The sequence below is a fragment of the Aaosphaeria arxii genome (genome assembly GCF_010015735.1).
Source record: "Aaosphaeria arxii CBS 175.79 unplaced genomic scaffold BU24scaffold_3, whole genome shotgun sequence".
NCBI lineage: Eukaryota > Fungi > Ascomycota > Dothideomycetes > Pleosporales > Aaosphaeria > Aaosphaeria arxii.
In genome coordinates this window covers 1,555,695-1,572,161 of record NW_022983476.1, presented here as the reverse complement: position 1 = coordinate 1,572,161, position 16,467 = coordinate 1,555,695, and the positions used below count along the sequence as shown (strand labels likewise).

The 16,467-nt window shown below is 47.8% G+C and overlaps 8 protein-coding genes across 8 annotated transcripts; 2 read left to right on the top strand and 6 right to left on the bottom strand.

The window, feature by feature from the left end:
* Positions 1-6: 6 nt before the first annotated feature.
* BU24DRAFT_420442 (uncharacterized protein) lies at positions 7-4,238 on the bottom strand. Its single transcript, XM_033527473.1, has 4 exons — positions 3,716-4,238; positions 3,133-3,674; positions 949-3,083; positions 7-892 (listed from the first exon to the last, which is right to left on the bottom strand). Exons 1-4 carry the CDS (start codon positions 3,762-3,764, stop codon positions 202-204), a joined length of 3,417 nt encoding a protein of 1,138 aa, XP_033385731.1. The 5' UTR covers positions 3,765-4,238; the 3' UTR covers positions 7-201.
* Positions 4,239-4,437: 199 nt separating this feature from the next.
* Positions 4,438-5,947, bottom strand: BU24DRAFT_345726 (acetylornithine aminotransferas-like protein; the record flags this gene model as incomplete). The annotated part of the gene is made up of 2 exons (XM_033523455.1): positions 4,438-5,757; positions 5,816-5,947. 2 exons carry the CDS (start codon positions 5,945-5,947, stop codon positions 4,438-4,440), a joined length of 1,452 nt encoding a protein of 483 aa, XP_033385730.1.
* A 280-nt stretch (positions 5,948-6,227) lies between these two features.
* Positions 6,228-7,618, bottom strand: BU24DRAFT_420440 (uncharacterized protein). Its single transcript, XM_033527472.1, has one exon. The coding sequence runs from the start codon at positions 7,532-7,534 to the stop codon at positions 6,335-6,337; it is 1,200 nt and encodes a 399-aa protein (XP_033385729.1). The 5' UTR covers positions 7,535-7,618; the 3' UTR covers positions 6,228-6,334.
* An 874-nt stretch (positions 7,619-8,492) lies between these two features.
* On the bottom strand, positions 8,493-10,357 carry BU24DRAFT_420439 (C2HC5 finger protein). Its single transcript, XM_033527471.1, has one exon. It carries the CDS (start codon positions 10,316-10,318, stop codon positions 8,717-8,719), a length of 1,602 nt encoding a protein of 533 aa, XP_033385728.1. The 5' UTR covers positions 10,319-10,357; the 3' UTR covers positions 8,493-8,716.
* A 127-nt stretch (positions 10,358-10,484) lies between these two features.
* Positions 10,485-11,538, top strand: BU24DRAFT_420438 (peptidyl-prolyl cis-trans isomerase). The gene is made up of 3 exons (XM_033527470.1): positions 10,485-10,568; positions 10,625-11,282; positions 11,351-11,538. Exons 1-2 carry the CDS (start codon positions 10,536-10,538, stop codon positions 11,078-11,080), a joined length of 489 nt encoding a protein of 162 aa, XP_033385727.1. The 5' UTR covers positions 10,485-10,535; the 3' UTR covers positions 11,081-11,282; positions 11,351-11,538.
* BU24DRAFT_367186 (S-glutathione dehydrogenase) lies at positions 11,293-13,083 on the bottom strand. Its single transcript, XM_033524338.1, has 5 exons — positions 12,575-13,083; positions 12,316-12,523; positions 12,028-12,263; positions 11,591-11,979; positions 11,293-11,537 (listed from the first exon to the last, which is right to left on the bottom strand). Exons 1-5 carry the CDS (start codon positions 12,678-12,680, stop codon positions 11,334-11,336), a joined length of 1,143 nt encoding a protein of 380 aa, XP_033385726.1. The 5' UTR covers positions 12,681-13,083; the 3' UTR covers positions 11,293-11,333.
* Positions 13,084-13,334: 251 nt separating this feature from the next.
* On the top strand, positions 13,335-15,017 carry BU24DRAFT_149652 (uncharacterized protein). Its single transcript, XM_033521244.1, has one exon. The coding sequence runs from the start codon at positions 13,437-13,439 to the stop codon at positions 14,844-14,846; it is 1,410 nt and encodes a 469-aa protein (XP_033385725.1). The 5' UTR covers positions 13,335-13,436; the 3' UTR covers positions 14,847-15,017.
* Positions 14,877-15,856, bottom strand: BU24DRAFT_420435 (uncharacterized protein). Its single transcript, XM_033527469.1, has one exon. The coding sequence runs from the start codon at positions 15,685-15,687 to the stop codon at positions 15,190-15,192; it is 498 nt and encodes a 165-aa protein (XP_033385724.1). The 5' UTR covers positions 15,688-15,856; the 3' UTR covers positions 14,877-15,189.
* Between the last annotated feature and the right edge of the window lie 611 nt (positions 15,857-16,467).

Below are 16,467 nucleotides of genomic sequence, written 5' to 3'. Positions count from 1 at the left end.
AAAGTGCAATAGATAATCTTTTTTGAATTTTTTTTGTTACACAACTAGGCATCATGCTGACATGCGCACACAGTCGCAAGAGGTCTAGAATGACAACCTGGCCTAAGGCTACCAGTACCGCCGTCAATTTCTCAAAGGGAAACAATAATTCCTTGTATATAGCCCAACCCGCGATGTCTACGGAATGCTGATAAGATTAACTTATGTGAGATTCCCGAAAATGCTAACTGCTGGTGCAACATCGCCTTGATTGTTCTGAGGAGGCGGATCCCTTAATTCCAATGTTGACTTAGGTGATGTGTTCTTCGTTCTCGCCCGCTTCGTTCTCGAGGGATCTTGTAATTTCGAATCTGCACCTGTTTGACCGTACTTCTGATATTTGTGGCGGCCTGCGCGCCCAAAGACTTGTTGCGGTGCTTTGAAGAGCGCGTATTGGGCAACGCCATCGACCTCATCTGGCTTCACATGAAGGGCCTGGGCGTTCTGGATGATATTGACGATCTTGTCGTTGTCTTCGAGCGTCTTTGCTTCTAGGTGCTCATTTCTAGACATGTTCTTGGCCTGGTTAAAGATTGCTTCCTCGATAGTTCCTTCCAGGACCAAGGTCTCCACAAGAACTTCCCTGGTTTGTCCAATCCTATGAGCTCGTTTAATTGCTTGTGCTTCAATCTCTGGACGATTGATAGGATTTACGATCGAAACAACGCTCGCCGCATTTAGATTAAGGCCAAGAGCACCACACGCGACATCAATCAATAGAACGCGAATATCCGGGTCCTCGTTGAAAAGGGAGACGTAGTGCGATCGCGTGGTGTTATCTAGGGTTCTAGCGTATATGCGATGGTTGATGTATAGCATTTCCAGGAACTGTGCTATGTAGAACGCGGCGTTGCTAAGCTTGTAATCAGTGATGTGAAGGATTTTAAATAGGGTTTCTGAAGTACTCACTCCCCATCATAGAATATGATGATCTTCTCTTCGGTGTGATGCTTTAAAACCATCTCCATGAGATAGGTCAATTTCGCAGATGTAGTTCCCAACACACGTGTCGTTCGAAGGGGTGAAGAGGCCGGAAGGTCGGCAAGCTCGTCGGCGAGGGTTAATCGTCTCTTTCGTGTACGTGTTGGTGAATTAATCGGATCTTCAACCGAAGAGTTCATGGTCGGCTTCGAAGTCCGCGGATTTTTCTTTTTTGGTGAAGGTTTACCAGGAGTAACAGGCGCTTTTTTGCTTGTTAAGGGCTGGACTCCTACGCAAGAAGAAGGGACACCGGTCTTTATCATGCTCTTTTCATCATCTTCCTTGTCATGCGTAGTCCTCCTCCCATCAGCTTCTTCTATAGCCTTAAGTCCCTCTTTGATCGTTTCTCCGACTGCAAAAAGCCCATAGGAAGGGTCATCTGATAGGATATGACTGTCGACATAGGATTGCCCTTCCAACAGCTGTGTAATGCCAATCAGTGCGGGATTTCCAGCTACCAATGCGAATGATTGCACTGAATTTTCTGGCCAGTCTTCTATGGCTAACCCCACTTCGTGGGCTTTACTGAGAGCGATCCAAGCATCGGAAGATCTCAACTTCTCCACAATGGCACAGCTCTCTAGAAGCATCCTTGCATCCGCCGCTGAACAGTTTTTGTCTTCCTTGTCCAAGTACTTGCGACTGGTTTCGAGGGTAGCACCTACGTCCTCTAAACTAAAACCAGTCCACGTGAAATTAGATTGGCGCAGATTTCTGATCAGACTATGCCGCGCTTTCGTACTGTTCTTGTGGAAAAGGTAGTCGACATCCGAGCGCTCGCTAGTCACAGCATTGGCGCGGAGGACCTGTATAAACAAATTTGCTGTCATTTTGTCGAACCAGCAGGGTTTCAGGTAGACGACTCTGTGCTTCATAGGAGGTAGTACAATATCCCGTTCGACATCTTCAGGGCGCGTCTTGACTACTAGTCCTTCCAATGTCCGTAAGAAACAGTTGGAGAACCCAGAAAAGGTTTTACGATACTGATGCTCGTGCCGATAAATGTAGTCGTCCCAGTCTAGCCTACCTTCGTCGACTGCAGGCGAGTCGGACCAAGGTCGAACCATAAGGAAGTTCGATGCGAGTGATCCCAGTGCTTTTGCCCCCTTCATATTATCATCATCGAGACTGAAATTTTTCCGTTGCTCCAATGTCAATTCGCGGATTAGGCTGGGGTCAGAATTGCTCTCTTCGAGTGCGGATAGGTCTACCTCCACGCCAACCAAATTCTTTGCTGGGGTTCCAGAAACCACCCAACGTCTCTCCGTCTGCAATTGCTTAGCTAGCTGAACCGCATTTGATAGACCAAAAGCGAAGTTATGCCCTTCATCTATGATGATACGTAACCAGTGGAGTTTCTTCAGCGGCGATTCGTATAATTGGGTGCCTGCCAGGCAAGAGCAGTCCCGTACTCTCGATGCGCCGATATATGGGCACTGGCATATTAAAGGTGCACCACTTGGCAGCCTACGTCCTTGGTCGTCTGCACCATCCTGGATCTCTTGCTCAAATCGCGCTCTTGTGAACAGAATCAAATCAAACTCCAATAGTTCGGTTGCTGTGGGAAGCTTGCTCCGTAGCTCCATGTCATGATCGGCATCTTCGCCGCCGCGACGCTTGGCACCTCTTTTGGGCGCAGTATCCATGATCAGAATCTTGAGCATTTTTTGGTGAATATGTTTGCGAATTTCAGCCTGCCATTGGTGGAGAAGATTGCGTGGAACTATTACAAGGGTGCCACTACACATGACAAGAGATCTTGGGGGTGGTATCCGTGTGCTGCGGTTCATCCGGGGCACCTCTGCTGGAATTTCGTATGTAGGCCTGTACTGTTCGAGTTTGTTCTTGATACGGCTCATATCAAGATCCTCGGCAGCTTCTAATTGATTTATGTATGCAATCCCTGGGATCGCATTACGACCAATGATGTTGGCAGCCACGTCTGCCAAAGACCCAACCCGTTCTCGCACAGGAGGAGGCAGTTGATAAGCCGGCGGTATTTGTGGCAGGTGCCCCTTCGTAGCTAGAATCACTGCAAGGCATATAATAGTTTTACCTAAACCCTGTTCATTTGGTTAGCATTGGACTAAAAGTTCGATCGTTATCACTTACCATGGTCTCCGCTAATATACCCCCGCGATTAGTTTCATAATATCGAGCTTCTTGAAGGAAGCTCCCATCTCGTGCCCCAAAGTAATATGCTTGGCCAGTAGGGGAATACCTGATTTCTAAACGCGGATCCAGTTGTAGCTGAGGCGCGGTTTCCCGCTGAATCATATGACTAGCCGATCGGGCTTGGTAGGGATAAAGTGTAGTCTTCAGCCCATTGAGTGCCAATCCTTCGCAGTCGTCTATTTGATACGATGCTGTTGATGCCAAAAGATCACGCATTGCTTCTCTGCTATATCGGTTTCGTACATCTTCAGGTTTTGGATCAGGCGATTTTAGTTTGTTGAATAGATAATAAAGTGAAACCTTTTCGTCGCTCGCCCAAGGATCGAAGTAAACCTTCTCAGCTTCACTGCTATCTTTCCCACCTGACCAAGCCTGGGCCGAGGTATTGATATCAGGAAGAAGATCGCGGAGTGCTTTTTTCAAGCTTTTCCTTTGGCGATCAATGGCTCGGCGACCCCAATCTTCCGGGCGAAGATACACTCGAATAATGGGGCTGTCTACAGTGTTTGAACTCGTCGACAATAGAAAAAAAAGTCGTATCCATGAAGCTTCCAGCAATCTGAAGACATTGGCGCCGAGCACGTGTTTCACCTCTTCCGAAAGATCTTGAACGGTGAGTTCGGTCCAGTCAGCTACGCGCTGTTTGGAGATAAAGGTGAGAGGTATTTGATGTTGTAAGTGAAGGCTACCGAGAGCAATGTATTTCTCTATGTCTTGAAATACGACATCCTGAGCGTGTTGTGACGGACCACCCGATGTCAACGGTGTGGTCAATGGAGTAGACGTGCGTGATGGCAATGATGAGGTACTTGTCGAGTAGATTTGCGAGCCAGATTTTGACTCATTGTCCAACACAGTGGGTGAGTCGTTATCTTGTGATGCCTGCATGACTCCAGGCTGCAGTGGGTATAAAGGTGGAGGTTTCCACACTATCGACCACAATGGCGAAGTCTGAATGTTCCTTCCATCGAGACCATACAAGCAGAGGTCTGAAGTATCGACTCTCGATTTCAGAGATTAACTTTCAAAGATGAGGTTGTCGATGATGAATCAAAGTGAAGGTGATCAAGAAGGAGGCGACGGGTATCTTGACTCAGGGCTTGGCACGGGAATCGACCAATCAGAGCGCATGGCTGCAAATCAGCATGAAAACTAAGGGTTGCTTTCATATACAGGCCTTCTACAATATGATCTGATTATTCTATATGGTATCTGGAATTAGTTGCCGCGAACAGTATATGCCTATTGTGCAGGCATCTCTTGTTGGCCCTTCGTCCCTTCGACTTTTTCTGCTTTTCCCCATACGCTCTCCATGGCGTCACGTATTATGCTCATGCCCTCATTGATCTCTGCTTCGGTTATGACCAACGGCGGAACGAATCTCAAAGTATTGGTTCCGCATGTAATTACCAGCAAACCTCTCTCCCTAGCAGCTGTCACAATGGGCGTCGGATCCACATTAAGCTGCAGACCCAGAATAAGGCCCTTTCCTCGAACCTCCTCAATTTGATTGGGAAAAGCAGCCCTCAACGAATCGAACTGTTTCCGGAAAGCAGATTCCTTGGCCGGGATCGAATCGAGGATCTCAGGAGAGGATAACCGGGAGAGTACATATGATGCCACTCGGCATGCAAGTGGATTGCCACCAAACGTCGTGCCGTGATCTCCAACTTTGATGTTATCACAGACAAAGTCATTGACAATTGTTGCGCCAATGGGGAACCCGTTGCCGAGAGCTTTTGCAGTTGTCAAAATATCCGGTTCGCATTCTTTAGGGTACCCAGCATGTGCCCAGAAATCGCCTGTCCTGCCCAAGCCGCACTGGATTTCATCGAAGATGAGTACAGCACCAACCTCTGTACACCGCTTCCTGAGCGCTGACAAGAACTCAGGAGTGGCAACGTTGACGCCACCCTCGCCTTGGATAGGCTCCACAATGACACCACATGTCTCTTCGGTGACGAGATCTTTAACGGCTTCAACATCATTATACTTTCCATATTTGAAGCCTGGGACCATTGGCGAGAATGGAGCTTGGTATTTAGGATTGGGAGTTGCGCTCAAACTGCCCATTGTTCGACCATGAAATGATCCATGGAAAGATACGATCTCATGTTTTGGCTTGTCAGGGGATACTGACTTTCCGACCTTTCGCGCAAATTTGAGTGCGGCCTCGTTAGCTTCCGAGCCACTGTTGCAGATAAATGTGCGCGTGGCCCCAGCCATACCACCGGACGCGTGCGTGAGCTGTATGAGCTGTTTCGACAATAGTCCAGTGTGGGGGTTGTGGTAAAGGTTCGAGGTGTGAACAAGTTGTTGGGCTTGTTCCGAGAGTACGACGCTCATGCCTTCGTCGCAGTGACCCAATGCATTGACGGCGATTCCAGCCGTGAAATCGAGGTATTTCCTATTTTCAAGGTCCCACATGTAACATCCTTTTCCCTTCTCAAACATTGGCGGTGGGCGTAGATAGGTGGGGACCATATATGGAAGCTGTTGGTTCACGAGGCCTGTGGTTTTGGAGCTGGCCGAGGGATCTGGAGTTGGGAGGTTCGATTCTCGCTGTGTTCTGTCAGTCTGAGGCACAACAATTGTATGGTATCTAGAGGATTTTTCATACTGATATCGAGTTTTTAAGATCTTGGGGAAGATTGGAGTCTTTAATCGCAGCAGATGCTGAAGAGGCATTTCGAACGAATGATCGACCAGCGAAGGCGGCGGACAGACACCTCGTGGACAGACGCAATGCCATGGCTGTAACAGGACCTACAATGCTCGAACCAGAATCAAGAAAGAAAGAAATATGGCACAATCCGTGACGCGAGAAAGAGGAAACGACGTATGAGTCGTTCAGTACCTTAATGTATGACTGGGCGACGGAGGTTTGAGTGAATTTCTTATCGATTAGGGCACTGCCGAACTTCGGCAGCAAATATCTACGAGTAGCACGACCAGCCAATGAAAACAACCGCAGCCCCCTAGGTCGTTCCCTTCAGTATCCGTTTAGCATAAAAACAACTCTGAAAACCATTCAAACCATCATGAACCCAGTGTAATCGCTGCTTTCCTTTTCTTCATACGTTCGGCTACTTCCACACCTGATTTTGCGCATCATCCGGATCGGTCCCTCTATTCGCCGTCACTTCAACCCGAGTGCTATGAGCCGCCGTTGCCCGTCTACTATGTAAACCCGTCTGTCACCAAAGACTGGTCTTCCAAATTTCATTGCCCCTTCAACTTTTGGTAACGGAATTTCGGTCAACGTGCCATTCACGGGCACAGCGTGGTAGGCAAACAAACCTTGCGTAGGTTCGGTGATCCAAACTATCCCACTTCCTTTCCGGCCGTTGTCACTTGTGACGGTAGGCAGCCCGACAGCACCCCAATGGGAGGATTCGTGGGAGCCCACGCCTGCCAGTTCGAAAGGACGGGACATACTTGATGAATTGAAGCGATAGGCTGACAAAGGACTGTTTCCTGGGTTAACGTAAATATAGCCGCCTTCGTGAGGGTAGGTTCCAACTCCTCCAAAGACCTCTCCATCAAGCGGGATTGTTTGTACAACGCCATCAGTGCCGTTTATTCCTTGACGATAACCACCGAGGTTGCTCAAATCAACCACATACATCTTCGTGTTTGTACTGGTTACAACGCCCATTTTTGGCGTTGACGATGTTGAGAATTCAGACCCCAGGATGGCAAGGCCACCAGAACCTATGTCCTGACCTCCATCAGACTGCCAGTCAAATGGCCGAAACCAGTCAAGGAGTCGTATTGAACCATTTTGTTTCGAAATTCGAACAGCCGTCTCAGACAATACATCGAGATGTGTCTTCCCAGAAATCGGGGTCGTCGAGACATTGGTGGTGGAGGAGCCCGCCCCATTGTCGATCAAGAAAAATACATCCTGACCATCTGAAGCCAGGCCTTGACCAGCTTGCCAAATACCACCAGGGCCACCACCCGACCACTGAGTCCAGTCTTCCGTAAAGACTGATTCGGATCCAGCCTGGGTGACCCAGTAGTTCATCTTACGCGTATTGATATCAACGGCTATAACAGCACCGGTGTAATTATATGCTTCGCATAGCCCCCCAAAGCCCGCGTACACAAGATTTCCGACCTGCAACACTGCCGGTCGCTGCAAGATCAGACCTCCAAGAAAGATTCTCCGTGGGTCATTCTCCGCAGGTATACCATCAACGGATAAAGGGTAACCATCAACGTCCTTTAGAGTCTTGACATCGACTGCATAGAAATAGTAGATTCCGTTCAGAGGTGAGGTTGGGTCACCTCTGACTCGCAAGTCTCTGTGATAATAGTTAAGACAAAGTCGCATGTTCGAGTGAAGGATTGACATACTCCACATATGCTTTTACATAGAAATATGCAATATCCGTATCCGGATCAATGACTGGTGTTCCCATGATTCCCAGGTTCTGGCTCACAGTGGTGCAATCTAAAATTTGATCAATCACATTCTTCATCTTCTGTTCCAGTTGGACCTAACGCACATGCTGCACCCATAGGCCAGGGCTTCTGAACTTGTCGCTCATTGATGATCTCTCCGGTAGCGGCATCCAAGGTGCGAATGTAGTTTTCGGTAGATGCGAGGAATATCAGTTGTCTCCCAGTTGATGGCGGAGTGTAGACTAATGGGCGTGCCCAATGCTAGACACCACCTATGAGTACACGTTTGATACAAGCATTCATCCTTCGGCACACCTTTTCGTCTGTCTTGAAGGTTACATTCCAGATCTGTTGGATCTGTGCAGCCACTGCGGGATTAAATCCATGATCGCCTCCGGCGTAGGATGACTGCGCAATATCGACATCGCGATAGGAGTCTGAGGGTGCAAGAGCGTTTGTGATGGGAACAATTGTAAATGCTACTGAAAGTAGCTCAAAAAAGAGCTTGGGATATTGCATATTATTTTGAGAAACTAAACAGGAGCATGCAGACAGTACGATTTAGAGCGTCAATTTCAAGCTTACAGTCTCCCTTTTATCAATTGGCATCGCGAATCCTCCTACATATATGAAATGTTTGTGACCCAATATACAATGAGTGACATGATCAACAATGCCGCCATGTGGTCATGTATCTGAGAGTTATGGAATGGAAGATTAATATTTTTTCTCTCAATTGACTGTGGGGTCTCCAATGAGGTAAATTGCGTATATTAACCAATGGTGATTATTATCCCGGTACTTCAGGGTCCTGGATATTAGGCTTGTTGGACATGCAGAATGTGTGGGCCTGCATGCGGCGATGGAGATTTCAATCGGATTGTTGCGAGAATGATAGTCGGTTCTATTCATTGTTTGAGGAATAATAATTACAAGATTTAGTAAATCATGTCCCCGGGGCAGAGAGTTGTCGTCATGCACAGACTTTGCTGCACAGTCAAATTTGATAGAGCTCGTCTTCTGAAAGACAACTACTGTAGTAACTCGAAGAGTGTGCTCAAGAGCTTTAATGCCGCCTTTCCTAATAGACTGTGGAGGCCATGTTTTCCGGCTACCCACATCCATCCTGTTCAAGCGTAAGACCCTTGCCTCCATGTATCCCACCGTCCAGAATCAACTCTTCATTATCATCCCTATCATCTTGAACTCTTCGCCATGCTTGCTTCTGCTGTCTCTGTTTTTCCTTGCCTTTTCCTGTCCCTACATCTCGTATTGTTGGTCTAATTAATTTGCCGCCTAACAGGGGATTTCTGCTAAATGCTCCACCTCCAGTAGCGTTCTCGTTGCTCTGGCTCGCGGGAGGTTCTGGTACATCCTCCTCACTTTCAGGTGTTTGTGGCCGTTCTGCGGCAGCCATTCTTCTGACTACCTTTCCACCAACTAAGTCGATACTGGCAACCATTTTCCTCTTCTCCCACTCTGGAGCAGCATTCCATTCTTGCTGACGAAGGGCCTTTTGCTGCCGTTTCAATTGCATTGCTCGGTCCTGTGGGGTTGCCCACATACTAAGACCAGCCGTGGTGGTTTCAAAGTCGGCTGCTTCATCATGGACTTGCGTACGCCGTGCGTTTTGTGCTTGGAAGGCCAACAATTTGTCTCTATGTTGTTTTGCTCTGGCCAGCTTCTCGCTTTCGCTATCAGAAGCCGGATTGGACGACACCGGGGTTGATTCGTTTGGAGTAGAGAAAGGTCGTGGTGCCATCGATACTTCGGCCCGCTTCTGAGATGCATTGTTCATTGCCATCTTCTCCTTGCCGCGCTCCTCGCGCAGAACACGGACCATGGATTGGATTTCGGACGAGCTGAGCAGAGGGGTTCCGCAAAATGTACATGGCCCGATACCTTCCTTGACACATATTATTTTGCCACAATTCATGCAGTTAGGGGCCGCATCGAGAAGAGGATGCCGAGAAGCCATGCAATTGCACTTGCGCTTCGCATTATCCCGCGTTGATGACAATGATGGGTTTGTCTGAATCTCAAGGGCACGAATCGCCGACTCCAGATCGCTCAAAGCCGTTGAAGCGCCATGCATAGGCGTGCCACCTTGAACGGTGACCTTTGCCTTTGGCTTTGGGGATGAATTACGGGATGATTTTGATTCAGAGATGAGCTGTCCGGCAGCTGAAGGAGGCAACTTTGGGGCCGGTGCTGGTGCTGGCGAGATCCCTCGGGATTTCGGGGTTGATGTACCAGAGGATGGTGTTAACTTAGATGTAATGTCAGGCGTCTCTGACAAGGCGAAATTGTTGGTTTTTGTGGTTTTCGTCTTAGAATTGGAAGTCATGTAATCTTCTTCATCTTTCTTGACATAGCCACCGCTCGTATTTCCGTAATTATCTGGCTGCCGTGGTGGTGGAAGTTTTCCCAGATTCGTTGCCTTCTTCTTGCGCGGTTTAGATCTGGGGACCTCAGAAATATCATTTCTAACTGTTCCTTGGGCCGATGTAGTTGCACTCTTGCCTTTCCTTCGGTTGTTAAATGAAGAGATGAATTCGAGGGCCTGTGGGGTATCTCCCAGTAGATTTTGAAGATGGTCTGCTGCGTCCTTGTTTGATAATGACTCTGTATAAGAGATAATCTGTCGCAGGGAATCATCATCTAGAGGCAGAAGCCTTGAGAGCTGTGAGACAGCCCAACCGGTTGAGTCCATTTTGATATCCTGTCGCAGGTGGTAATAGCGACAGGTGCGATGATGTATTCTGATTATGATTCATACTAAGTACCACTAGGAGGGTAATGTCTCAGCCACTGTGGCACAGCCTGGGCCACCTCGTCGTACTTGGCTTCCCCACCAAAACTTCATGGGAAGTTAAGAACAAGAACACAACCTTTCCTAGCGCTCTTACAAAGAACTTGAAGACTTCACGATGACTACTGAGGTCGCACTTGAGACCACTCTGGTATGCATTTGAGCACTTGATTCATGCATGCAAGCTTTTTAATCACAATCTTCTAGGGCACAATCACTGTCGAACTTTACGGCGACCATGCTCCGAAGACATGCAATAACTTCTCTACCTTGGCCCAGCGCAAATACTTCGACGGCCTTATCTTTCATCGCATAATACCCAATTTCATGATTCAAGGAGGCGACCCTACCGGCACCGGCCGAGGAGGTGCGTCGATCTACGGCGAGAAGTTTGAGGATGAAATCACACCCGCTTTGAAGCACACCGGTGCAGGTATACTGAGCATGGCAAACTCCGGCCCTAATACCAATGGAAGCCAGTTCTTCATTACACTTGCTCCGACTCCATGGCTGGACGGAAAGCATACTATCTTTGGCAGGGTCAAAAGTGGATTACAGGTCGTGAAGAAACTGGGTTTAGTCAAGACTGATAAAGAAGACCGGCCAGTGGAGGAAGTCAAGATCGTCAGAGCATATGTGGTTGCAAAGAATGACTCAATATGAGGGGCTCTCTTGTGGACAAGATATTATTACCATCGCCACGACTGTCTAACGACGGCGCACCCAAGAGACAACGCTCGGCTGCGATGCAACGCGGACTACTACTACGGATCTTCCCTGCGACAATAGGACCTTCCGCGACTTTCCGGTCTCGTGTCTACACATGTCTACATCAATGGCATGGAGAATAGCTTACGGAAGTAAAGTGAGTCTGGCGATTCATAACGTTGCTGTATACACCCAAGACCTGGCCAGCTTACAATGGCCCATTAGGATGAATTAGAACCTTAGTGTAGCCCTCAATCCTCTTATCGAACTTCTCATACGCATTGGGCGCATCGTCAATATCAATCTCATGCGATACCACAAAGCTCGGTTTTGCCTTGCCCGATATTATCAAGTCACGCAAGTATCTGTTGTAGGACTTGACGTTGCATTGGCCAGTGCCCACCGTCAGGCCCTGTTCGTTCGCATTAGCTTCCTTCCATTGAGTACTCGGCAAATAATACGAACCTTCTCAAAAAGTTTTCCAAATGACAATAGAATCTGTCCCTTCCTGCTCTGCTCATCTGGCGCCCCGGGATCTGCTGGAACATAGAGACCCGGGATACCCAATCCTCCCGTGGGCCTCGTAACCATAATCAGCTGGTCAAGGACGATGTTTGGTTTTTCTTTTGATCCAGAAGCGTCCACAGCTTGGTATCCAACAGCATCGACGGCGCGATCAACCATGCCTTCATTGAGATCAATGATCTGCTGGACTGGATCACTTTTCCTAAAGTCAATCGGTACGCATCCAATCTTCTTCGCTGCATCCAACCTCTCTGGAACTGTATCAACGACGAAAACTTTGCTCGCACCCCGAAGAACTCCACTATATGCTGCCATCAAACCAACAGGACCTATGGTCTGTTAGAAACTATGATACAGTCACATCGACAAGCACTTACCGGCGCCAAAGACTGCGACGGTTTCGCCGGATTGGAAACCAGCAAGCGTTAAACCATGCCAGCCTGTAGGGAAGATGTCGGCCAGCATTGCAAAATCAGCTTCGTGCTCAGTGCCCTTTGGCAATTTCAGGGCGTTGAAATCAGCAAAGGGAACCCGCAGGTATTGTGCTTGTCCACCTTGGTATGGGCCCATGGCAACATAGCCGTATGCTCCTCCTGCAAATCCAGGATTTACCCTTGAAAATGTCAGTACGGTTTCCTCTGAGTTCCATCGCTGTAGGTGTATACCCGGTGCAAAATGCCGTGCGGCCTTCTTCGCAGTTGCGGCAACGTCCGTCAGCTACGTTGAATGGGAGCACAATTCTATCGCCCTTTTCTAATAGTGTTACGCCGGGTCCAGTTTCGATTATCACACCCATGTTCTCATGCCCAAAAACGAGACCAGTCTCTGCAGCAGTGCGACCCTGGTACATATGGAGATCAGAACCGCAGATGGCTATTCTTCTGTTAGAAATCGGCCAAATAAAAGTACATGTGTGAGTCTGACCTGCTGTCGTCACCTTGATGATGGCATCGTCTGGATGTTCGATCTTCGGTATATCAATTTCTTTTACAGAGACTTTGAATGGCCCCTCATAATGTACAGCTTTCATGTTTGCTAGACGATCTTGGTTGGTACCCTTTGTTCTTGGCTCAGTTGGGCCAGTTGGAGAATCAAGCAGAGGAACTATCGGATCAGCAAGAGCTCGACTGGCGATACTGCTTGTTTAAATTCGTGATCAAGGATGGTGGATTAGTGAGAAGTGAATAAGATAACGCCAGGAAAATAAATACTCCATGATCAATATTTATTTCTCCGTATCCAGTTGTCCGAGAACTATCTCGTCATCGTTCACTTGGTAGTGAGGGGCTTCCGCGCCGATCTCCATCAGGTGCAGCGGCTACAGTCGCTTTTTAGTGCGCTGCGGCTATAGTTGGCTCTACCTGCCAAAAGTGTACCAAAACTTGCGAACGAGGGGCGGTTCCGAAGCTCCCATGGATGGTTTAGTATGTCTGTTATTGAAAGTGGAGTGCTTCGAGTTCTTGGTCTTCCTGTAAATACTCGAAGGTCCCCCTGCTTCGAACTTCGCCTGACCCCACGTGTGGCTCTGTGGAACAGTGAGACTGTGGCGCAGGAATGCCTTCGTTATCCTCTCGTTGATTGAGTGATTTGATTTCAGCTCTAGCACCTACCAAAGCATAACGCAAATACATAACTGTAGACACAGTCCGATTCATCAAATTACGGTGCACTTGCCTTATTGTTTGTTGTTATCTACGCTTTTCTCCCTCCTCTTTCGCTTTGCAGTGCAGCGCCGAAGCTGCCACATTCTGTTCAGCCTTGTTTCATCCATCACTTTCTTGAGATCATGTCCATAACATTCCAGGACCTCCCAAACGAGTTATTGGGATATTGTTTCTCTTACCTTGCCAAATACTCGGCACACAAGGATATCCAAAGTGTACGTCTTGTATCTAAACGATTTCATGACGTTAGCTCTTCCTTCTTGCTCACCCAAGTGGAGCTTCGACTCACCAAGCAATCATTTCAAGAGCTTGAATCTATTGCTTCACATGCCATATTTTCGAAAACTGTTAGAAGACTTTTGTTCAATGTGAGCTACTATGATGGGATGCTAGCAGATAGCTTCCAGGATTTTGCTGAACACAACGGCACGGAGCTCGAAATCTTGCTTGAGGATCTCGAACGTGGAGGCTTTTCTGAACAGCTGGACACTGTCCAGACAGTATGTGATGAATGGTTAGAAGCGACAAATGAAGATTACAATCACGAAAAAGCAACCAGATATCAGCAGATATTGGCCAAGGCGCACACCGAGTACACAGAATTATACAAAAGCCAACAGAATCTTCTTGATGGCGCAAATTGGCTCTCGGCACTTGTTCCGGCTCTCAAAAAGCTATCTGCCCTAAAAATCATTGTTATGAAGGATAGTACCGAAAGGCTGGCTATGCCTGGTCGTTGGTGGAAAGCGTTGGCGACAGATGAAGGCCTCACCAGTCGATGCCTGGCGACTAGTGAGTGGAAGGGCTCCTTCCATACGGCCATTAGTACCCAGCCACCCGTGCATATCATTCCTGATCTTTTCATGGCTCTAGAAAAGACTACGATCCGTCCATATCACTTCGAGATCAACGTCACCGTACCTTCCGATCTCCGCTCTCTGCGAATGTCTACGGAACAACTTCAAGCAATCAGTACAACCTTGAGTGCTTCCAAGAAACTTTACTTCTCTGCAAGGGAATGGGCACGAAGAGGAAGCTTGGCTGAGAACAATGATCGGCCGCGGGACGAGATGGCAGTTCTTGCTGCTTTAACTAATTCATTTTACCACAATCCCCAGATCACCGAGTTACATCTTAGTCTTGACAACTACCCATGCTTTCTCGAGATTCCGACTCTCTCTCTCGTCGATCTTCTCCCATCTCCTGTACCATTCTCTCCAAAGCTACGGAGAATGTACCTTCGCAACGTGCCGATGACGATTGCAGAACTAGAGGTCCTTGTCGAGCATCTACGCCCTACTTTGGTCTGGCTAGTATTCTACTCTCCATACCTACACGCTCCAAATGATGAGAGCTGGGAGCAGGCGCTGAATGTTTTGAGAAAGTTCGAAGCTCTAGAACATTTCGAACTTAAGGTTCCCGCAGGTGGAGGGTTAGGGGATGGATTGCCGGATGAGGAGCTGTGCAGGAAGTTTGTAATGCGTGAAAGCAACGAGAACCCACTTGTCGGGTGGGGTCTTCAACGAGGGTGAGAAGGTGGGCGAAGCGATCTCAAGTTTCGGGAGAACATATATTTGGGCGTTTCTTGTAGGCTAAATTGGGCTTCTTTCAACAGAATAGCCTTCCTATCTAACCCTTATCTTGGTATGGTACTGTTCTTGCCACGTATAATTTATGCAAAGTAAGGTTAGCTGTAGAAGATCTTGTGAGCATTTTTGGGAAACTATTTGGGTTGGCTGAGGTTCAGTAAATTAGGAGGGGTAATCTTGGGTTCTTAACACGTTCTGGGTAAGATACATGAGATAGGATGAAATTCCAAAGACAATTCAGCATCTTGTTGCTGTTAAAGCCACACCAGGGCAGGCCCATGTGATATCACGAATCGCCAAACCTCTCTGCAAGTCGTTCCCTGATCTTCCCTTCCAGAGCCGGCAGTGTCTCCACCAACGGTATGCCGTATCTGGAACATACGATTTGGACATTTCCTCTCTTTGCATATCCTGGAGGACAACAGACTATGGCTTTGCCTGTGCCAGCGTACATTCCCAACTCCAACAACGTGATTGCTGCCGGTGTGCCGGGCACAAAGTGGTACACAATAATGTCGGCGACCTTAGCATGGTCCATTTCCCAATCCACTTGCTCCTTGAATTTTGGGAATTTGATGTCTTCGACCCAGGTGCTGTCCCAATCATCACGTCGAGGGTCCAGTATAGTGATTGGGAGATCTGATAGCGACGAGGCTAAAGATGACTGCCAGGTGACTTTGACATTTCCTTCGATACTGCCGTATAAAATGATCGATGGTGTGTCAATAGCCGATCTTGATGGGGCTTGGAGAACAAAGAATCTCGGAGATTTAGTTGTGGACATTTTTTAACCCGCAAGTTGTGGAGAAAGAACGTGGAGTGTTGAGGCAGAAGCTATTGAGTATGGATTCAGAGTGGATTGCTGCGTTACAGATGGTGCCGTGAAGATAGCTTCTTATATATGCATACTCAGCCTACTCAGCATCCTCAGGCAACAATTCGGGTGCTCTATGACTATTCTCGAATTAAAGCTCGCCCGATGCTCAGGCAAACTGTTGGACTTACACGATTCAGCTCGCCGCGCTAGCACTAAATAGACTTAGTTGGTTGACATGCATATAATTTATGCAGGCAAATAGATACGTCCCTAGAACAAGAACATCTACCTATTTTGGTTGGCCAATATCATGCAACCGTCGATGAATTACGATAAGGCTTGATACCTAGTCTTGTGTAATTATGGCGGTAGTCAGATGTACTTCCTTTGAAAGATAAGTACATGCATTAGATGATATATTCCGAGACTAGTCCCAGGGGGGAGAGTAGCTGCAAGCAACAATTCTCACTATAACATCAGTTGGCATGCGGGCTACAGAAATGTTTTGTATCCTACTATTTGATAAGGCAGCCTCTAATCAGGATCCAAAGTTCGTTCACCATTGCTGTTGATTGCAACTTCGAATGAATTTCCCCCTACCGTGGAACCAAGAAGTCGATCACATGGCTGCGCCGCAAGCCTGCGTCGACACGGCACAGCGATCGTGCTCTGAATTTCTTCTCAAAACACATTCAAAAACTCAAACCGTGTGCTAAAATTATGCAAGAAATTCCCAGACAGAAGAGT

Bases quoted from the DNA above. Each gene is read 5' to 3' on its own strand.
- BU24DRAFT_420442 (XM_033527473.1), bottom strand. From the start codon at position 3,764: ATGTCTTCAGATTGCTGGAAGCTTCATGGATACGACTTTTTTTTCTAT. The intron at 3,675-3,715 runs GTCGACGAGTTC...CCATTATTCGAG, and splicing joins ATACGACTTTTTTTTCTATT to TGTATCTTCGCCCGGAAGAT. The intron at 3,084-3,132 runs GTAAGTGATAAC...CCAAATGAACAG, and splicing joins GTATATTAGCGGAGACCATG to GGTTTAGGTAAAACTATTAT.
- BU24DRAFT_420439 (XM_033527471.1), bottom strand. From the start codon at position 10,318: ATGGACTCAACCGGTTGGGCTGTCTCACAGCTCTCAAGGCTTCTGCCT.
- BU24DRAFT_149652 (XM_033521244.1), top strand. From the start codon at position 13,437: ATGTCCATAACATTCCAGGACCTCCCAAACGAGTTATTGGGATATTGT.
- BU24DRAFT_420435 (XM_033527469.1), bottom strand. From the start codon at position 15,687: ATGTCCACAACTAAATCTCCGAGATTCTTTGTTCTCCAAGCCCCATCA.
- BU24DRAFT_420440 (XM_033527472.1), bottom strand. From the start codon at position 7,534: ATGCGACTTTGTCTTAACTATTATCACAGAGACTTGCGAGTCAGAGGT.
- BU24DRAFT_420438 (XM_033527470.1), top strand. From the start codon at position 10,536: ATGACTACTGAGGTCGCACTTGAGACCACTCTG. The intron at 10,569-10,624 runs GTATGCATTTGA...ACAATCTTCTAG, and splicing joins TCGCACTTGAGACCACTCTG to GGCACAATCACTGTCGAACT.
- BU24DRAFT_367186 (XM_033524338.1), bottom strand. From the start codon at position 12,680: ATGAAAGCTGTACATTATGAGGGGCCATTCAAAGTCTCTGTAAAAGAA. The intron at 12,524-12,574 runs GTCAGACTCACA...ACAGAAGAATAG, and splicing joins CATCAAGGTGACGACAGCAG to CCATCTGCGGTTCTGATCTC. The intron at 11,538-11,590 runs GTTCGTATTATT...GCGAACGAACAG, and splicing joins TTGGAAAACTTTTTGAGAAG to GGCCTGACGGTGGGCACTGG.